Source organism: Condylura cristata, unplaced genomic scaffold (genome assembly GCF_000260355.1).
Source record: "Condylura cristata isolate star-nosed mole 26May11 unplaced genomic scaffold, ConCri1.0 scaffold00053, whole genome shotgun sequence".
NCBI classification, from domain to species: domain Eukaryota; kingdom Metazoa; phylum Chordata; class Mammalia; order Eulipotyphla; family Talpidae; genus Condylura; species Condylura cristata.
In genome coordinates this window covers 912,395-933,473 of record NW_004567154.1, presented here as the reverse complement: position 1 = coordinate 933,473, position 21,079 = coordinate 912,395, and the positions used below count along the sequence as shown (strand labels likewise).

The 21,079-nt window shown below is 41.7% G+C and overlaps 1 protein-coding gene across 2 annotated transcripts in view; it reads left to right on the top strand.

Moving 5' to 3' along the window:
• PHF8 (PHD finger protein 8) overlaps positions 1 to 20,768 on the top strand; it is a 172,502-nt gene extending 151,734 nt beyond the window's left edge. For both annotated transcript variants that reach the window (XM_012734313.1, XM_004695007.2), the window contains 4 exons: positions 9,052 to 9,147; positions 13,264 to 13,373; positions 17,047 to 17,383; positions 18,259 to 20,768. In XM_012734313.1, coding sequence (XP_012589767.1) covers positions 9,052 to 9,147; positions 13,264 to 13,373; positions 17,047 to 17,383; positions 18,259 to 18,347 — 632 coding nt within the window. In that variant the 3' untranslated portion in view covers positions 18,348 to 20,768. The remainder of the gene's footprint in view (positions 1 to 9,051; positions 9,148 to 13,263; positions 13,374 to 17,046; positions 17,384 to 18,258) is intronic.
• The last annotated feature ends 311 nt before the right edge of the window (positions 20,769 to 21,079 follow it).

The following is a 21,079-nucleotide window of genomic DNA, read 5'->3' as shown; positions in this document are numbered from 1 at the left end:
AAAAAAAAAATGGATGTTGTACTTTGTCAAATGTCTTCTCTGCAACTATTTGTATAATTGTATGATTTTTAATTTTTTGTCCTTGTGTCCCTGCAACTTGGTCGTGGTGAATTATTATTTTAATGTATTGTTGGATTCTGTTGGCTTAGATTCTATTGAGGATTTTTGCATCAGTGTTCATTAGTAAGATTGGTCTGAAGTTTTCTTTTTTTGTGTGTTGTCTTTGTTAGGTTTTGGCATTACTGTGATGTTGGCTTCATAGAAAATATTTGGTATTTTCATTCTTTCTTGATTTATTGAATGCGTTTGTGCAGGATAGGCACTAGTCATTTCTGAATGTTTGGTAAAATTCATTTGTAGGCCCTCCCTGGTGGTGCAACAGGTAAGGATGCAGTACTGCACCGCATCCACTTCAGTGCAAGTTTGATCCCCACCCCAGAGGTGATCCACATGGCTAGCAGACCTCTCCTGCCTTGCCTGCTGCTCCCCTCAGCAGTGTACTTCATCGATCAGCCTGCTCTGCTCCCTACTCTGTCTCTGGTGATTTTATCACCGCCCCTTCACCTCTGGCTTGTATCCCAGTTCTGTATGCAAAATAATAAATACATCTTTAAAAAAAATTCATTTGTAAATCCGTCTCATCCTGGACTTTTATTCTTGGGGAAGGTTTTAATTATTACTTTGATTTCACTGCTTGTAATTGGCCTGTTCAGTTCTATTTCTTCTTTATCTAGCTTTGGATGATTGTAGAGCTGTAGGAATTTGTCTCTTCTAGATTATTGAACTTGTTTTTATATAGCTGTTCATAGTGTTCGCTGATTATTCTTTAGATTTCTGCTGTGTCTGTTGTGATTTCTCCTCTTTCATTTATGATCCTGTTTATTTGTGCTTTCTCCTGTTTTTTCTTTGTGAGCCTGGCTAGGGGTTTGTCTGTTTAGTTTTTCAAAGAACTAATTTTTCATTCTATTGATTTGTTGGATTGTTTTCCTAACTTCATTTCATTTATTTCTGATATGACTTTTATTATTTCCTGTCTTCTACTGGCTTTGGGGTTATTTTGTTGCTCTTTTTTTTTTTTTTTTTTTTAAAGATTTATTTATTCATTCATACAGAACTGGGGTACAGGCCAGAGGCTCAGGGGCGGTGAGAGGCTTCACCAGAGACAGAGTGGGGAGCAGAACAGGCAGATCGACGAAGTACACTGCTGAGGGGAGCAGCGGGCGAGTCAGGAGAGGTCTGGCTCGCCATGTGGTCTCCTCCGGGGCAGGAGACAGGCAGGGATCGAACTCATGCGGAAGTGGCTTCAGCTTCTCAGTGCTGTGCTTTAACCCGCTGCGCCACCAGGGAGGGCCTGTTGCTCTTTTTTAAGGTGCAATTCTTTAAGGTGGAAGATTAGGTTATTTCTTGTTTCTTTACGTGAGTCTGTTGATATATATTTTTCTCTTATAACTGCTTTTAATGTGTCCCATAAGTTTTGTAGAGTTGTGTTGTCATTGGCACTCTCCTCAAGGTATTTTTTAACTTCTTCCTTGATCTCCTCATTGATCCAGTGGTCCGCCAGTAGTGTAGGTTTCAACCTCCATGAAGTAGGTAGGTTTTCAGCAAAGCCCCGCCTGTTTCAGTGCTTTTGGTTACTCCCTGCCATTTTTAGCTAATGGCGGGAGCTGGGCTCAGGCAGTCGCACCTCTCTTGGCTAGTTAGGTCAGGAGCAACACCCTAAACAGAGCCCCGGGGGATAAAGTGCTAGGCACCCCATTTCCTGGCAGAGATAGGTCTTTTTCAGTAACAGAGGTGAGCTCTTTTTAGGGTTGATGCCAGGTGTTGTTCACTGGCTGCCACTCCCTGCCTGGCTTCCCCTATCAGGGAATAGCTGTTCAACGTGGGGGTGCTGCCACACTGCCTAGGGCTGCATCATTGTATTCCCCGGGGTTGGGGCCAGACCTCTGCCCAGCCCCCAATGGTAGTGAGAAGACTGAGTCTTATCCTTACCCCACACACAATCCCCCCACCCTGTGGATCAGCAGCAGTCCTGCTCCCTGCTACACAAATCAACCTGCTGACTTCTGTTTTCCTTCTAAGGTTTTCAGGTGTTTTAGCTTTCCCAGTTGCTTTCAGTTTTGTTTTGTTTCCCTTCTCCTTTTCTTACTTTGGTCCAGGTGTTCTGAGTTTGTAGGTAGGAGAAGGTGGGTCGGGATGTGGTGGAAATCTGCCTCTCACTTCTTCCGCTGTTTTCACCTTCCTTCTTTTTCCCTTAGTCATCAATCCTGCTCCTATAGTCTATTTTTTGGCTGGAGTTTGCTGTAGTTTCTCCCCTATTTACTATATCCAAGAGAGAGCTTAATCTATCCAAGAGAGAGCTTAATCTTAGCAACTCTTCATGGCCATGTTGGTGATGTCACTCCTTATCTCCTTCCTTCTACTGATTTTTAGATTTGTTTTTTTTCCCCCTTTTTCTAGTTCCTTCAAATGCAATGGGAGCAGGGGGCGGGTCAGGAGAGGTCTGCCATGCCATGTGTTCTCCTCCGGGGCAGGCGGGGATCAAACTCATGCTGAAGTGGCTTAAGCTTCTTTTGCAGTGCATTAACCTGCTGCGCCACCAGGGAGGGCCCTCAGTTTTGAGTTTTGTTATAATATTCTTGCCCATGTTTCTGGTTTGGTATTTCTGTTGTCCTTTTGCTTAAGAATTTGTTTCTTTTTTTTTTTTTTTTCATGTGGAAGTAGTTCATTCAGTATTTCTTGAAGGGCAGGTGCTGTTAAATTCCAGTAGCTTCTTTTTTCTAGGAAAACTGTTATTACAGCTTTATACTTGAATGATAATTTTGCAAGATAGGTAATCCTTAGCTTGCAGTTGTCTTTTAGGTTTGTGAACACTTCCTTCCACTTCTTGCCTGGAGAATCTCTGGGCTGAAGTCTGTGAAAAGCGTAATTTGAGAGCCTTTGTAAGTTGTTTTACCTCCTTGCTTCCTGCAAAATTTTTTCTATATCCAATTTTTGATAGTTTGACAATGTGTCTAAACGTAATCTTTTTTGCACTTAAAAATATGGGTGTTCTCTCTAATTTAATTAATTCTTTAAGTTTGGGAAAATTTCATTTATCTTTATCTTTGAATAAGGGCTCTGCTTCCATTTCTCTCTCTCCACCTTCTGGGAATCCCAATTATTTAAGTTTTATATTTGGTAATGTGATAGTTCTCATGGGGTTTCCTTATTTTATCCTTTATGTTGTTTCTGTCTCTTTCTATTGTAAATGGGTGATTTGTTCATTTGAGTCTTCTACTTAGGAAATTCTTTCTCTGCCAGTTTAATTCTATTGAAGTACATTCTAATTTTGTCAGCATTTCATTCAGAATCTTTTTGTGATCTTTTAATATATTCAATCTCATTGGTAAAGTACTCTCTTTGTTCTAGCTCTCCTTTCTACAGCTTTGCACCTGCCTATCTGCCTTTGACTGATCTTCCCGTAGCTCATTTTGCATTTTTATTATTTTTTGAAGTTTTTGTCTGATAATTCCTCTATTTCTGAATCTTTTATTTTTGTCTCAGAATGTCTGCTTTTTTCATTTTGTGTATAGATGCTTCTTGCTTCATAAGCATGTGTGTTGTCTTTTTGCTTTTTTGTGATTCGGGTGCTAAGGATTTATTTTTGTTTGTTTTTCCTCTTATTTTACTTTGGTGTGAAGTGGGAGCAGGAGGGAAGTCTGAGGCTTAAATCCTTGATCTCAGTTTGAGGAATGAAGTTGGTCACCTCTGCCTCCTCTCCATTCTCTGTACAGCATGCTCTGTTCAGTATTTGGTTGTCATAACTCCCACTTGCTGCTCCTTTCTGCCAAGGATTGTCTTCTGTGAAACTTTAGTCTCCTAGTAAAGGGAGCTACAAGGTCTACAAGGCTTGCAATGCAGAACTCAGTAGGGTTTGGCAGTCAGGAAGCACCAGGTGGAGTATGTGTCCCATTGTCCAGCTGTGGCATAAGCAATGCCCAGCACCACCACCACATGTTAAGAACTGAGGCTGCAAGTTCTATGCACCCATTTGAACCTTTCCAAGAGATCAGTGTGTTATCTCATTAATTCTTTCTCCTGCTGTTGAGTTCAGGATTCAGCCCAAAATGGCTCAACCTGGCATCTCTCTGATCTCTTCTGGGAAACCACTAAGGTGGAAGGGCTTTTGTTACCCAGCCTAGATGTAGAATTTCTAGTGACTCAGTCAGACCTGCACCTGCACCTGAGCAGAGTTTCTCCAGGAAAACTCACAGTGCCCTATAGTGCCCCATCATGCCTTGAATAGCCAATCTCCCACCTCATCTGCCATCTGGGTATTTACTTCCCAGTCACACTCCTCTTTGCTTCCTCCCACTCCTTCCCCTCAGCAACCAACAGCCTGAATTTGAGGTCTCTGTGGGAAAGTTTTGGGACTCTGTCAGCGAACTTCTGAGTCTCACATTTGGCAAAAAATTAGTTTCTTTAGTTGCTTCTCTGGAAGAAGGTGTCCCCAATCTTTCTATTTTATCGTGTTTTGAGGGAAGCCCACATTTTCTTTGCATAGAAGAACTGGAATGCAGGCCAGAGGTGCAAGAGCAGGCAGTGAGAGGATTCACCAGAGACAGAGTGAGGAGCAGAACAGGCAGATGTACTGAAATACACTGCTGAGGGGAGCAGCGGGCAACACAGGAGGGGTCTGCTGTACCATATGTAGGTCAACTCCCTGGCAGGGGATCAAACTCAGGCTGTCTTTGAAATGGTAGCACCTAGACTTAACCCCTAAGCCACCAGGGAAGCTCCAGAAGCCCACTTTCAACCTTGTCTCTTTGCACCTAATGTTGAGTGTCTTGCGTAAAATTTGCAGTTGAGTCATGTTTTTAATTCACTCTGCCAATCTTTGCTTTTTTAGTGGTGAATTTAATCCATTTACACACAAAGTGATTATTGATAAAGGTTTTAATTTATTTCTGCGACTTTTTACTTGTGTTCTATATGTCATATTATCTCGCTGCCCTCTGATCTCCATTGTTTCAGATGAGAAATTAGTTGTTCTTATTGTGCATCTTTTGTAGGTGACAAGTTGCTTATTTCCTGTTACATACAAGATTTTCTTCTTGTCTTTGGCAATTGACAGTTTGAATCTAATTTATAGATCATTTGAATCTGAGTTCATCCTACTTGGATGTTTTAGAGCTTCTTAAATGCATATTTTCATGAATTGAATAAACTGTGGGATGTTTATTGCCATTATATCTTCATATAATCTTTGTCTTTTTCTCTTCTTTTCTCCTGAGACTCCCATATGAATGTGTTGTAAGCTTGATTGAATGCCACAGGTCCCTTTTCATTTTTTCTTTTCTTTCTGCTCATCAAAATAGGCAATTTCTGTTGTACTTTCTTCACATCCATTGATTATTTTGTCATTAAAAGTTTGTTCTTGAATCCCTTTATTGAATTTTTCATTCAAGGTATTTTTTCATTAAAACTTTTCAGTTTAAAATTTTGTTTAGTTCATATATATCCTTTCTACTTATTGATATTGCCCTTTTTGTTGAGACATAATTCTCTTTGAACACATTTAAGATGGTTGATAAGTCTTTATATAGTAACACCAATGGTTGGGCTTCCTCGAGGAAAGAGTCTTTATCAATTTTTTTCTGTAAATGGACATACTTCCTACTTTACATGCCTTGTGATATTTTTATGAAAACTGTACATTTAGAACATTATAATGTGGTAACTCTGGAGTCATATTTTCCTTACCCCTAGAATTTGTTGATGTTACTTGTTGTAAGCTATATTTATCTATTTATTTAGTGAGGTTTTCACAAGTCTTTTCAAGTACAGTGTCTTTATTGTGTCTGGTCACTAAACTGTTCCATTGTCTCAGTGTTCAGCTAAGATTTCCTGAAAGGTTTCCTTAAATGCCTAAATTAAGAAAATTCTCTTCCTTGGTTAAGCACACCCCTTATTGTAAATTTTTTATTGAACTTCAGAGTACCCCAAAGATTGACTCTTAATATTTTTTGCCAGCTTAATGTTTGCTTCAGTGGTGGGACAGATCCCATAAAAGGCAAAGTTCTTATTCTACCATTTTCAAGCCTTATATATATATATATCCAATTAATTCAAAAGAATACATGCATCCATGTTTATTGCAGCACTATGTATAAATGTAAAACTTGGAATTAACACAAATACCCACGAACAGGTGACTGGATCAAGAAGATGTGGACTATATGCACAACGTAAACTATTAAGAAATCAAAAAAAGAGAAATTAATGCCATTTGCAGAAACATGGGTGGAACTTGAAGGGATTTTCCTCAGTGAAATAACTTAGAAGGAAAAAGAAAAATACTGGATGGTTTCACTTAACAGGAGGAATATAGGGGATTAAGGAAAAAAATAGTATCAAAACAAAACAAAAATAAACAGACAACTATAAGTCAGAGACATTCTGCAGTAGAGGAAGAGGAAAGGGAACAAAATGAGAGTGGGAAAAGCACAAGGGACTATAGTGATGGTGCACAGGTGAATTGGTGGTGGAATTTCTAGGGGGACTACACCTGAAAAAAGAAAGCAAACATCGTAAGGAAAATAAATAATAAATTTAAAAAACAAAACAAAACAGTACAGAGTAATTGATCCTGACACACAGGTTTTCTACCCTACCACACTTACACTTTTGTGATAAAATATTGGGCTAACATTGACTGTCATTGGAGCTGTTAAGAATGGGGCCTTTCTCAAATAACTCTGTTACCATTAATCAGTTCCTTCTAGAGACAATTAATGACCCCGCTTTAAATAAAGTCTTTAATTTTCAGTCAGGAAGTAGGGGTTTTTACAAACCCCTGTCTATTCAAGGAGAAAGACCAGAAAAATGAACTTGAAGAGGCCCTTCTGGAAAAAAGTAGGAGGTTGGATTCCTCTCATGAAGTAGAACTCTAGAGAAATTTAAAGCTGGTCATTGGAAAAATGGGAGTAGGTTATTTAGGGGAAGTTTTTAATACCACTTTGCTTCTATTTTAGGTTGAGCAGCAGCAACAAAATTTCACTAATCCGTAGGACCTTTCTAGACCATCTCCCCATTAAATCCTTTGAGTATTTCTTGTGGATTGTCAGAAGAATGTGATAAAACTGGGTGTTTGTTTGTATTTTTATTGGCTAGGATATTGATAAGAGTGTGTTTTATCACTCAAATAATACAGTTTCAGTAATCTTGATCCCAATTCAACCCAGTGATCTTTTTGTTACCTTTATATGAATACTATATATATTGCTTCTGTTTTCCCCATTAATTCAGCAAACTCTTACTGAGCTCCTACCCTATATTGTTAGGCTTCTTTATTTTGGAATCAAATAATTTATAACTCTGTACTCATTGTAAATTACGAGTGAAAAATTTCAATCAACTGTTAAATATTATCTAACAAAAAAACTCCAGTAGAGCTATACACAAAATACTATGGAGAGTTAAGGAGTTTTCTGGATCAAATAAGGTAAATGAGGGAAAGCTTCTTTCTTTTTTGTTATATAAACTGTAAGTCTTGTTCTTAACATAAAGTGGCCCATGTCTCAATTTTTTATTTTATTAATTTTTGATTTCTTATATCATTTTTCATTTTTGTGCAACAATATATATTTGATTTCTTAGGTGTAGTCCCTAAATATCCCACCACCATATCACCTGTGAGCCATTACCACAGTCCCTTGTCCCCCATTTTGATCCATCTCCTTCTCCTTCACGTGCTTTATACCTCAGATATAAAGTTTTCTACAGGTTTGTCTCTTTTTTATTTTGACCCTTTATTGGGTTTCCTTATATTTCTCCTATAAGTGATATCGTCAATATTTTTCTTTTTCCATCTGACTTTACTGAACATAATCCCTTCGACCTCCATCCGTGTTGCTGCAAATGACATGGATTTATTTTTTTAAGAAAATATTTATTCATACAAAACTGGGATATAAACCAGAGGTGCAGTGGTGGTGAGAGGCTCCCCCCAGAGACAAAGTGGGAAGCAGAACAGGCAGATCAATGAAGTACACTGCTGAGGGAAGCAGCAGGCAGGTCAGGAGAGTTCTGCTGCACCATGTGGATCATCTCTGGGGCCGGGGATTGAACTCGCACTGAAGCAGCTGTTGCCAGCTTGCAGTGCTGTGTCCTAACCTGTTGCACCACCAGGGAGGCCCTGGGTTTATCGTTTTTGATTGCTGAGTAGTATCCCATTATGTATATATACTACATCTTCTTCATCCAGTCATCTGGTTCTGGGCATTTAGATTTAGCCCATATCTTAGCAAGTGTAGATAGTGCTGCAATAAACATAGGAGTACAGGTGTCCTTTTGAATGAATGTTTCTGTGTCCTTTGGGTAGGTTCCTAGGAGTGGAATTATTGGGTCACATAGCAATGCATTTATAGTAGTGTGAGTGTCCTCAACACAGCTTTCTTTAATAGTTGGGCCTATTTATATGAAGGAAAGTATCTGGTAGGTGAATCTGAAGCTGAATTTTGAAGAAACATTAACTTAAGAAGTCACTTACTATCTCATTGTTGAGGTAAACGAATCAGAATGATGTGATAACTGGGTGGACATTTGCAGCAAGAGTACAAAGGTAGAAAGACAAAGTATGTGACCCATTCAGAGACTCCTACAGTTAAGTTTTAGTTTAAAAGTATGTATTTGCAGGGCCCTCCCTGGTAGTGCAGTGAGTTAAAGCACAGCACTAACTAAGAAGCTCAGGACACTTCAGCATGAGTTCGATCCCTGCCCTGGAGGTGACCCATATGACATGGCAGACCTTTCCTGACCTGCCTGCTGCTCCCCTCAGCAGTGTACTTCCTCTATCTGCCTATTCTGCTCCCCACTCTGTCTCTGGTGAATCTTCTCACCGACTCTGCACCTGTGGCCTGTACCCCAGTTCTGTGTGCATAAATAAATAAATTTTTAGGGGAAAAAAAAGGATGCATTTGTAGATGAGGGGAAGAACTGAGTTGTACGCACCATTTTGTCTTCACTGTATACTTAAGATCTCAGTTTACTTATTTTACCCTCTCACTACAGTTTACCCTTCCCTGGAGTCTGATGATGATGATCCTGCTTTGAAATCTCGGCCCAAGAAAAAGAAGAATTCAGATGATGCTCCATGGAGTCCTAAAGGTGATTATTCTGTCCTTAAACTCTGTGGGGGTGATTGAAAGAAAAATAAGCTAGAGTAGTTGGGAAATTTAATATGAGAAGACATGATTCAGTCACTTATTTGTTTATTGAAACATTTGTTGAATGCCTGCTGTATGCTAGATAACTGTATTAAAACTGCTAGAGGAAAGCCTTTTAAAAGTTCTTACACGAAGTGCAAAGCCATAGGTAATGGAACACATTGGTTCTGAAAGAAGATAATTTTTAACACTTTTTTTCTAAGATTTATTTATTCACACATACAGAACTGGGGTACAGACCAGAGGTGTGAGGGTTGAGAGGATTCACCAGAGACAGAGTGGGGAGCAGAACAGGCAGATGTACTGAAATATACTGCTGAGAGGCACAGCAGGTAGGTCAGGAGATGTCTGACATGCCATGTGGGTCACCTCCCTGGCTGGGAATCGAATTCATGCTGCAGTGGCTATGGATGCCTTCATAGTGCTGTGCTTTTAACCTGTTGCGTCACCAGGAAGGGCCCAATTTTCAACAGAGTTCAATAAGTAATCTATATCTAGGCTCTTCGGGCCTCAAAGTATGAGTGTTCCAGCAAGCAGTTAGGAAACTGAAATTGCCTTTTCTGACCTAGGCTCAAAAGTCATGCAGTGTCATTTCCTCCATATTCTTTCCATAGGCTAGAAATGAGCCAACTCAGATTCAACACGAAGGAACCTAGACTCCATCCATCTATAGGAAAGGTGGCAAATTGAATGAATGAATGAATGAATGGATGAATGAGTGAATGAATGAATTCAATATAATTGACTACCAAAAAAAATAAGTCAACAGCAAAAAAAAGAATTTGGGGCCTAGTTTTAAAACCACCACACAAATAAAACTGTACAGAACAATATAAAGTTTACCTAAGAATCCATGACCAAAAAAAAAAAAAAAAATCCATGACCAAAAATTATACTAACGTTTTTGCTAGATTTGCTCCAGGTCATTTTTGTAAAGAAATAAAATAAAATACCACTTTTCATGCCGTCCCTGGTGGCACAGCAGTTTAAAACCCAGTACTATGAAGCTATCTGCAGTCACTGCAGCACGAGTTTGATCCCCAGCCAGGGAGGTGACCACATGGCGTGGCAGACCTCTCCTGACCCGCCCGCTGCTCCCCTCAGCAGTGTACTTCGTAGATCTGCCTGTTCTGCTTCCCACTCTGTCTCTGGTGAAGCCTCTCACCGCCCCTGAGCCTCTGGCCTGCACCCCAGTTCTGTATGCACAAATAAATAAATCTTAAAAAAAAATGGAATAGTGAAATGCATTTCCATTTCAAAATCAACAACTTTAAAAAATAAAATACCAACTTTGCCATGTTTGATTCATCTGTCGCTCCTTTTTCCTTTCAAACTTGTCTGTGCTTTAAAGCAAATTCCAAATAATGTGTCAACTCCCTAACCTCCACTCAGTGTACTTCTAAATCTCTTAAAAAAATAGCGACATTTTCTCACATAGCCATAATTCCATTGTCATACATAATAAAATTAATAATAATTTGATAGTCCCTTCATACTTTTAAATACTGAGTCCATAAGCAAATCCCCTTAATCCAGCCACAAAAAGGGAATTTTTACAATGAATGTGTTTAAATCAGGATATAAATGGGTTCTACATATCCTTGGTTGTTACATCTTTTGAGTCTCAGTCTAGAGCATTTCTCCCTTTTGCTATTGATTATTGTAAAAACTGTGTAAGTGTCCTAAAGCACCTCCTACCTTCAAGACTTATTTGCTTCTTTGTTACACTGTCTTTTTTAAAGAAATTAGACCAGTTAACTTGTAGAATATCTGATTGTTTTCTCATGGTGTTGTAGAAATAGTTTTTTTTTATTTCTGTGATTCATAAAATCTGAAAGTGTTATGAACCCCTTGATTTTAGCTCTTTTTTTTTATTAAAAAGTTTATTTTTACATCATTTTTCGCATTTTTTTTTTCATCTCAATTGTAATCCCCATGGGTTTCCCATCACCAAATCACCCCTGTGCCACCACCATAGTCCCGTGAATTTTAGCTCTTTTTTTAATTGTAAAACTACTTCCCAGGTGATACTACAGATTTCCTGTTGCATTGTTAGTAACAGTAAGGTTAACAATTAAGTGGAAGGGGCACTCCTTGATGGCACAAGGAGTTAAGTTTCAACACTGTGAAACAATCCACAGCCACTGCAACAGGAGTTCCATCCCAAGTCAGGGAGCAGATAGTGCAGCAGGCCTCTCCTGACCCCTCAGCAGTGTATTTCAGTCAGTCCACCAGTTCTGCTCCCCACTCTGTCTCTGTTGAATCCTCTCACCCTCTCCATTTCTCTGGCTTATACCCCAGCTCTTATATACATGAATAAATAAATCGTTTTTAAAGATTTATTTATGCATACAGAACTGGGGTACAGGCCACAGGTGTAGGGGTGGAGAGAGGATTCAACAGAGACAGAGTGGGGAGCAGAACAGTCAGATGGATGAAGTACACTGCTGAGGGGAGCAGCAGGCAAGTCAGGAGAGGTCTGTCACACCATGTAGATCACCTCCGGGGCTGGGATTGAACTCATGCTGAAGTGGCTTTAGCTTCTTAGTGCTGTGCTTTAAACCCGCTGCACCACCAGGGAGGACCCTAAATCTTCTTTTTTTTTTTTTTTAAATAAGAGGTAACTCCTGATCCCACCATTAAAATGGTTACTTTTCCCCTTGCAACTAGCAAGTAATCTGTAAGTTAATGCTTTGGTATTATATGACTATTCAGTTCTCTAGAATTGTTTCATTATGGCTTACAAACTTGTTATTTTCTAATTGTCTTATTCCTTCTACATGTATTAGCTGTCATTCCTCTGTAAAGAAGAACTTTTCCCTCATCATCTCAGGCAGTTAGGTTATCTGGAAATACACTTTCTTTGGAAACTTCTTTTTTTTTATTCAGGATTGTTAAAGAACTATAAAAGGGTTATGAAAGAAGAAAGTCTTTAGGAGCTTGTAGCTTGGTTAGTAGACAAAATAATGGACATGAATATTAAGAAGTAAGACAAGATGTTGTGTGTTATGTATTAACAGACTTGTACATATCATGAGTTCAGGGAAAGGAGAGGTTAACAAGAACCAGAAACATGTGCATGGAAGGTTCATTTCAGCTTGCCTATAAAGGATAGGCAGATTTTAAATAGATGGACAAAAGAGAAGAAAATAGTCCCGCAGTGTGACTGATGAGAATGAAGACACAGGGAGAGAGGATACTCTGGAGATGTAATAAGAAAACCTTTTGACTGGAGACATTGAGAATATGGGTATGGAAATAATGTGAGAGGGGTTGATAGGCCAGGAGCAGAGCAAGGATAGTTTAAAATGTCGTTTCAGGGAGGTTAACTTTTTTTTTTTTTTTTAAGATGTATTTACTTATGCTTAACAGAACTGGGGTGCAGGTCAGAGGTTTGGTGGGTGAGAGGATTCACCAGAGACAGAGTGGGGAGCAGAGCAGGCAGATTGACAAAGTACATTGACAAAGTACACTGCTGAGGGGAGCAGCTGCGGGTCAGGAAGCTCCCCTGCCGGGATTGAACTGGCACTGCAGTGGAGAGCTTCATAGTGTGGTGCTTTAATCCATTGCACCACCAGGGAGAGCCCAAACTTTTGTCCTTTAATAATTGAATGCTTTGTATGATTTGAGAATTTGTGAAATAGCTTTTTTTAAAAAAAGATTTATTTAATGCATACAGAACTGGGGTTACAGGCCGGAGATGCCGGAGGGTGAGAGGCTTCACCAGAGACAGAGTGGGGAACAGAACAGGCAGACTGATGAAGTACACTGCTGAGGGGAGCAGTGGGCGGGTCAGGAGAGGTCTGCCACGCCATGTGGTCACCTCCGGGGCAGTTGGGGTTTGAACTCATGCTGAAGTGGCTTTGGCTTCTTAATGCTGTGCTTTAACCCACTGCGCCACCAGGGAGGGCCGTGAAATAGCTTTTTAATGATTTGAAGCAATAATCTGACTTTGCAAAAAGCTAGAAGCAGAAAGACCAATGAGACCAAATTTGAGATGCTCAGACGTAGTGTGGTTGCCATTCATATAAATATCTTTATCCTGTTTCCTCTGCAGCTCGTGTGACCCCAACTCTACCCAAACAGGACCGTCCTGTGCGTGAGGGGACCCGAGTAGCTTCCATTGAGACAGGCTTGGCTGCAGCAGCTGCAAAGCTAGCTCAACAGGTAGGTGCTAACATCCAGGCAATGACTGTGCTGCTGGCCCCAGTTTAAAACTCAGATATTTATACTGACAGGATCCTACTGTTGTCTTGTTGGGGAGTGGGTATCCTTTCATCACAGCAGTATCTCACCTCCTCCTGTGTGCTACACATCCCAATTCAATGACAAGATACTTCTATAGGTCACACAGTTGATAAGACAATAGACTCCAGGGGACTAGAATGAAAAGTCCTTAGTTACATCATTTGCCTTTCTGGGTGTGTAAAAACCTCTTAGTTGGGAAGGATCGGGTCTGTCCTTCGGTGAAAGCACTGAGCTTCATATGAAGCCCTGAGGAGGTGACTCAGCTGAGTGCACTCAAGTTCTCAGCTACCCACCAGTATCAGATTTTGTTTTGTGAGGAGGCTAATCTTGTCCTTTATACCAAATAGTTTTGCCTTGATCTTTATCCCCTGCTTCCCAAGAAAACTTCTCGCATTAATTTTGGTCCCAAAGGGTGTCTTCACTAGAATTAAGTTCACCTCCAAGCACGTTACAAAGTTGCAAAGTACTATAGTGATCGTAATGTGCTCAGCAACCTTGGGAACAGTTGAAAGTGAATCTCTGGTTCTAGCCTTTGAATATCCCTTTAGGTTCTCATGACAGTTCTGTATTCCTAAGCATTTGTTGAATAAATGCTTTATTTAGGTACTTCCATGTAGCGTTTCATGTAATCTGCCCAATAGCCCTGTTCAATAGGTTATATTCTCATCATTTTACAGGTGGAGAAAATGAGGCTCTCTTTAAATGACTAGTCCAGGATAATACAGCCAGTAAATGAAGGAGACAAGATTCAAACTCATCCTCTAACTTCGTATTTTATGTTACTTGCTAGTTAAGTAAACTGAAATAGTTTAATGTTTATATAATTCAGTAATTGCGTACTATTCAAATAAAATGTCATAGAATTATGTTTTTAATTTGATGTATGTTGGAGTTCTGGAATTGTTTAGCATGTCTTAGAGGCTATTATTGGGAGTCAGCGGAGACTAAGCAGGCCAAACAACCCTTTTTTGATCAGGTCTTATTTCTATCATGTTTATCCTAGTGCCATGTAAGATATAACTTAAAAGGTGGGTGGGGGCTCTGCTTTAATAAACAGATAAATTAATTAAAGGTATGAAAAATACCCTTAGTACACTTCTGTTTGGGTTGACAGGGATGACCTCAAAGAAGTTTTTTGAGGTTGGGGAAGGGTTTTGAGGGCTAAGCTCTTAAGGGGTACAGGGAGGCATTCCAGAAGTAAGGGACTCCTTGGTGTACAGTGCACAGGCATTCTTGATTTGGCCTTTGTTCACCGCTCCTCCCTGACCTCCTCCCTGCCCCTCACATATGCCCTTTGCACCAACACCATGCTACCATACTACAACACTTGGAGTTCGCTCAGTGTGTCAGATTGCCTGACGCCTCTGTGCCCTTGCACAAGCTGCTCCCTCCGGCCCTTTGGAATTATTCCCTCTCAGATGCCTCATCTAACACTCCTTCACACCAGTTGATTTCATGGTCTTGTGCTTCCATAGCATCCTCTCCTGGCACTTATAAGTGTACTTTTCTGTGTGCCTTATTAAGTGCCCCAAGGGTAAAGCTATGTCTAATTTAACTTGGTGTCCCCACTGTGCTAGCATGTGTTTAGTCAGTGTTGGGTGTGTGAATGAATGAATGAATAAGTGAATGAGCAGATCTTTAGATTGGAGGCTTCATTTTGGGGGTTGGGGTGAGGAATACAGAGATTTAAAAATGGATTCTGGAGCCAACCTGCCTGAATTTGAATGCTTGCTCTACTACTTGAGCAAGTGAATTTATCTGTGACTCAGTTTCCTTGTAGACTTTGTCTAAGGATTAGATGAAGTAATATATGCAAAAGCTTTGAGAACAGTACTTGCCAGAATAAGTACTACAGACATGTTAGCATTTCTTTATCATCATTATGGGTTGACTAGCCAGACTTAGGAAAACCATGAATGTCAGGGAGTTTGAACTTGGGTGGAGACCTGCTAACTGCTTCTTAAGCAAGGGAATTAACAAGGTGGAGCTGGCACTGTCAGAAGACAGCCTAGCCTTCTGGGGGAAAATCTGGGTGAATTATATGAAAAAGAGATTGGCAACAACACTAGAAAAAAAATGACTTTGCAATCTTGATTTGAAGAGAGAATTTCTAGATTCAAATAAGAGAAATCTGGAATTGGGAGCTTAAGTGCAGTTCCTGCTGTGGGAGGATAGTTTTATGGCTGAGAAAGAAAAAAGATTCTGAAGTCAGATGGCTTGGATCTGAATTCCAGGTTAGCCACTTACTGGTCCTAACTTTGGAAAAATTATTTAACCCCTCTTTGCTAGTTTCTTCTCCTAAAAATGGTATTATAATTCTTCTCATACTTTTGAGTATTACATGACTTAGATAATAGAACAATGCCTGGCATGTATTATTAATATTATTATTCTTGTCTCCAGAAATTCCTTTGGTAGCGACAGCCTGTCAGATCTTCCGAAGGCAGGAGTAGGCCCGTGTTGCCATGAGAAAGCAAAGAAATGTAATCACAAAGTTGGTCTATGTGACTTTGTAGCATTTCAGAAGGTGAAGTCAGTCGTTCACACGTTCTCAGCACCATCTTTCCAGGTTCTCAGGGCTCCAGATGCCCACTATACAGGTACCCACTACACAGTGGATAATAGATCTATAGAGCAATGGAAGGATAAAATCCAGTATGCTGGGAGAAGTGACTCAACGCCTTATTTATCCTTTCCATCCAAAATTGAGGGCTTAAGACCTCATGACCTGAAGATTTATCAAGTCGTCTATTAAAAGAAAAGCATCAGCAAGAGAAAGAGAAACTATTATAATGGATAAAGAGAAAATAATTTACTGCTTGTTGAGTACTCATTATGTGCTATGGGTTTTAACATCATTATTTAATCTTTCCACCAACCTTGCAAACATACTACTTTGGTCATTTTACAGGTGAAGCAATTGAGATTTAGAAAGGTTAGTAACTGAGACTGCTAACCTCAGTGACTGAGGCTATCCAACTTAGGGAGCACAAACCTGAATTTGAACCCAGGTTTATCTCATTCTCAGCTATTATTTAGATAGCTTAGATTGATAGATGGGACTCAGATGTCCCATTTTGAGAAGTGTGCAGACTTGGTGTTCATGTAGACCTGGTTGAATTCTGAACTCAGCAAGTCTTTAGCTATGAGGCTTTGAGCTCATTACTTTCTTATCCATGTACCCCAATTTTTTTTCCATCTATACAATGTGGGACCTTCCTTCTCGGGGATGTTCTGAATATTAAATTAGATGAAATATATAAAGTGCCTTAGCTGCTGGCATATATTTTGTTATTATCATTACAAGTGTCCATGGTCCTCCTTGTAAGTGGCAATGGTAGAACCAAAACCCAACTCTCTGAACTCATTTACCCTTTTCTTGCCACTTGTGCTAATTCGTGGGGTGACTTAGGATGGACCAAAGAGATTACCTCAGGTATTGGAAAGCCTGTGTGTTGTGTGTATAAATGTTCAGGTTAGACTTGGGGTGGTGGTGGTTTGTAGAACCACATTGGCCATTGTCCAGTTTCTTTTCTGGAAAATTTCTCTTCTCCACTCCTAAATTCTTCCCTCCTACTTGGCTGTGTTTCAGGAGTTGCAGAAAGCCCAAAAGAAAAAATATACTAAGAAGAAGCCTTCATTGAAGGAGGTAGAACAACCTCGCCCTCAGGAGTCCAATCTCAGCATAGCAGCACCAGCCCCAACTCTGGCTGCTATACCCCAGCTTCTCACCTCCTCCTTGCCCCTGCCTCCTCCTGAGCCTAAACAAGAAGCCGTTTCTGGAAGTCTTGCTGACCATGAATATACTGCTCGCCCCAATGCCTTTGGCATGGCCCAGGCAAACCGCAGCACCACACCCATGGCCCCTGGTGTCTTCTTAACCCAGCGTCGCCCTTCAGTTGGATCCCAGAGCAATCAAGCAGGACAAGGTATGACTGCCATGTGATTATAGAACTGAATAGCATCTTAGGGTCTACTGGCTCCAAACCCTAAGCCCTCTGGTAGATGAGAATACCTGGAAGGGACACTGATAGCCAACCTAAGGTACTTGGACTTGATCTCACAGGTCATGAAGAGCCACTTGACTGTGTTCACAGTCAAGCTCAGATATGGGTTTAGTTGATCCTTCAGATAGCCAGATTGGAAGGTGGGCTGCAGTTGGGAAGGCCAGGGGTAGCACATACAGGTTCAAGTTGCAGTGAAAAGAGGTTAGGGCTCTGGAAGGGGCTGGAGAGGGAAGGAATAAATTGGCCAAATGTAGATGAGGTCACATGGGACCTGAGAGGTGGTTTGATGTGGGGAGAGAAGAGTCAGGGCAGAGGGACTCAGACCCTCCTTTAAATCCCAGTCTTTGGAGTATGTAACTTAACAGTAGTAATGTTGTGACGTTGGATGAAGAGGATGGGGATTTCCAATAAAACAAAACCTAGGGGTGGCATCTTCAGGGACACTGAACTATAATCACTGACCCCACACTTGTCCAGTTCTGGCGGGCAGGCTAAGAGGATGTGGGGAGGCCAATCAACTCCCTGAATAATTTGGAAAACAAAATGATGGGGCCAAAGACTCAGTGGATGGAGGTAATCAGACAGACTGTAACTGGAAGAGCCCAGGCATGTGGTGTTTCATGGAGTGGCTACGAAGGGCTTCTTGCTCAAGATGGGCCTGGAACCCAGCATAAGGGTGGGGTGGGGAGATTCTAGGGAGAGGTACGGGAGAGGGTGGGAGGCTGAGCACCATTTATGCTGGAGTTGCTGTGGGAGCCTTTGCCGTTGCCTTTGCTGATTTCTCCCTTCCCCCACAGGAAAGCGTCCCAAAAAGGGCCTGGCCACAGCAAAGCAGAGACTCGGCCGTATCCTAAAAATCCACAGAAATGGCAAACTCCTTCTGTGAACCTCCTTACGTGCTGCCCCTGAACCCTTCACCCCCACTGCCTTCTCATTGTCAATTCTCGGGGCACTCCTGGATCCTATCTGCCCCGGACAAGGTGCTGAGGCGCACTGTCCTGCTTTCTTGGAACTGACCAAAGGCATGGACTCCCTGCAGACCCTTCACCAACTCCCCCAGTTCCCTTCCTTACTCCCACTAGAGCAGCCTGCCTTCCTTCTCCAGACCTCTGAGTAGCAGGTGAATGGGAGAACTTCCTAGCAGAGTAGAACCCTTTTTGCTGCTGTCCCAGCCCATGTCCTTTTCACTGGCCTTGTCTGCCCTTTACTCTCATCCCACCTAGAGCTCGAAAGCAGGACAAGAATACTCATGAGAGCCTGGGTCCCTGACTATTTCCCTAGTTATGAAGTGGGCCCATCGCTCAACATTTTCCACGACTCCAGCCCGGTCTTTAGAGCCCTGCCCACCTCTGCCCATTTTTCCTTCTCCTCCCTCCCCTCAGTGAATGTGACCTGCCTTCAGACTTTCCTTGGGAAAAGGGTCTGACCTCCGACCCCTCTTGCCAAATGCTTCCTGAAAATAAAGAGGAGGGCCCAGAGTCCCCTTATTGCCCCACTGTTGGCCATTCCCAGCAGCCTAGAAAGGCCACGGCTTGACTTCACTCATCTTTGGGAAGAAGGGGGAGTCCTTCCACTTCTGAAGGTGAGGAGAGGACAGACATGCAACCTTCAATATGACTTTGTAGCCCACTGGAGGAAGCTACTTTGGGGTGGCTACAGATGATGCCTAACTCCCAGGGTGAGCTCCCAAGATTAACCTGGATCTTGTGGTCCTGTTGAATATTACCCACATGGCTGTGGCTGGGCTCCAGCAGGTGAAAAATTATCTCCCAAAGCCGGGAAGCACCTGTCATTGGAGCAGATAACCATGGTCCTGTGGCCTGCTCCCTTCACCTGTACCACAGAAAATAGTTTGGACTTTCTGAAGACGCGGTGCCAGGACATCTCACCCCTGGCTTCTTCATGAGGAGCCTCCCCACTTCTTTCTGCGCCTGAAGAAGACCTCAGAATTCGCATAGTCATCCTGGGCCTTCATACTTCTAGATGTCAGGTCAACACTCCAGTTACAGTGCAGATGGACCACCCTGGAGCCTGAACCTAGGAGAGGAGACACCCATCTGTGAAGGAGCAAATCGCCTCCCCTCTTCCCTTTGTGGATGTCTCTGTTGTCCAAACAGTGCCCACCCCCCTCTCTACCTCCCCCAGCTCCCTCCACTTCTGCTGGTCTTGCCTCCCTGGCATCCTAGTGGATGGAGAATTCCTTCCCAATTCCTTTTTGGCACTGTCCAAGTAGAACAGGTCCTTACTCTTTTCCCCACTCCAACCTTATCCCAGTTTGCAGTGCTTCTGGGAACTTAACAGCTACCATGCAGGCCACAGAAGATATGTAAGCTTCCCTTGTCATCTTGGTGTCTATAGTTTATCTTTCTTTTCTCCACAGCCCTACATTTACTATCCTTCTTTGGAATCAGAGGTCCCTTAACCCCATTTGCTTTTTCTATTTTGGGGACCCCAGGGGCCAAGCAGTCCTCCATCTAGTCACACCAAAGGCAACAAGCCTGACTACCTCCCTCCTAATACATGAGGTCCCCACTCCCCTCCCCTCTGTTTCCACTCAGCTTTGCTTTTCTTGGGGATTTCAAGGCAGCAGGGGGGTACTGAGCGGGGAGGAGGGGCAACCTGCGTTCCTGTGTAGGCAACTGCCTAACTGGGTTCTGCCTGCTGTCACCAAGGCCATGACCCAGCCCTCCTGCCCACTAACCACCACCTCTCATTGATCTTTCAAAGGCAGCTAATTGCTAGCAGATTCCCCTGGTTCCAGCCTCTTTCCTCTGTGTCTTTGTTAGCAGTTTCTGTGGAGCTGAAACCCAACCTCCATTTCACTGGGTTTCATTTAGTATAGTCAGGCTCTCAGAGCCTCCTGTTTGTTGTTTTGTATTTCAAATGAAAAGCAAGTTTACCCTCAGAGTTATGCTTTTCCAAAGAGGCTAGTGCGCTTTCCCCCCCTTGTTTCAGGTTCTAAGTGAGTTGGGGAGGGGTAGGGAGTGGTAGTAACCAAGGTTCAAAACATGGTGAGTTACCTCTAGTCTCTAATCCTCAGCACTGAGTTGGGGGTTGGGTAGGGGGCAGGGAGAGAGGATTTGTATTCACCCTTAATATATTTTTACAAAAAAGCAAACAATTTAAAAGCAAGCCCACCGCTTCTGTACATGTCTAAATATATTTTTAGAAGTGGGTAGGATTGTGAATTTCTGATGCAGGGCCTTTTTATAAACAGGTTAGAATAGCATCATACAGACTTCTCTGTTGGTTTTTTCCCGTTTTTTTTTTTCTTATGTTGTGTTACTAATGTAATTTATATTTTTTTTAGATCCTCCCTTTCCTATAGAGATAAAAGTGATTTATCTTGGCAATTGCTTTGTTTCGCATTCTTTTTTTGTGGGGAGGGAGTTGGGGGTATCCACAGTGCCTTTTCTTTACACTTTGTCTCTCCCTCCAATCAACTCAGCACTTCCCTGCCAAAAGAGAGACATAATTCACATACCAGAAACAGATAACAAGGGTACAACAGCTTACGTGGGCCTGACCATACTTGTGGGGAATACTTCATAGCTTTCATGAACTGTTTTTAGACATTACACCTGTTGTCCTCTCTGTGAGTGTGGACTTTGGGGTTTT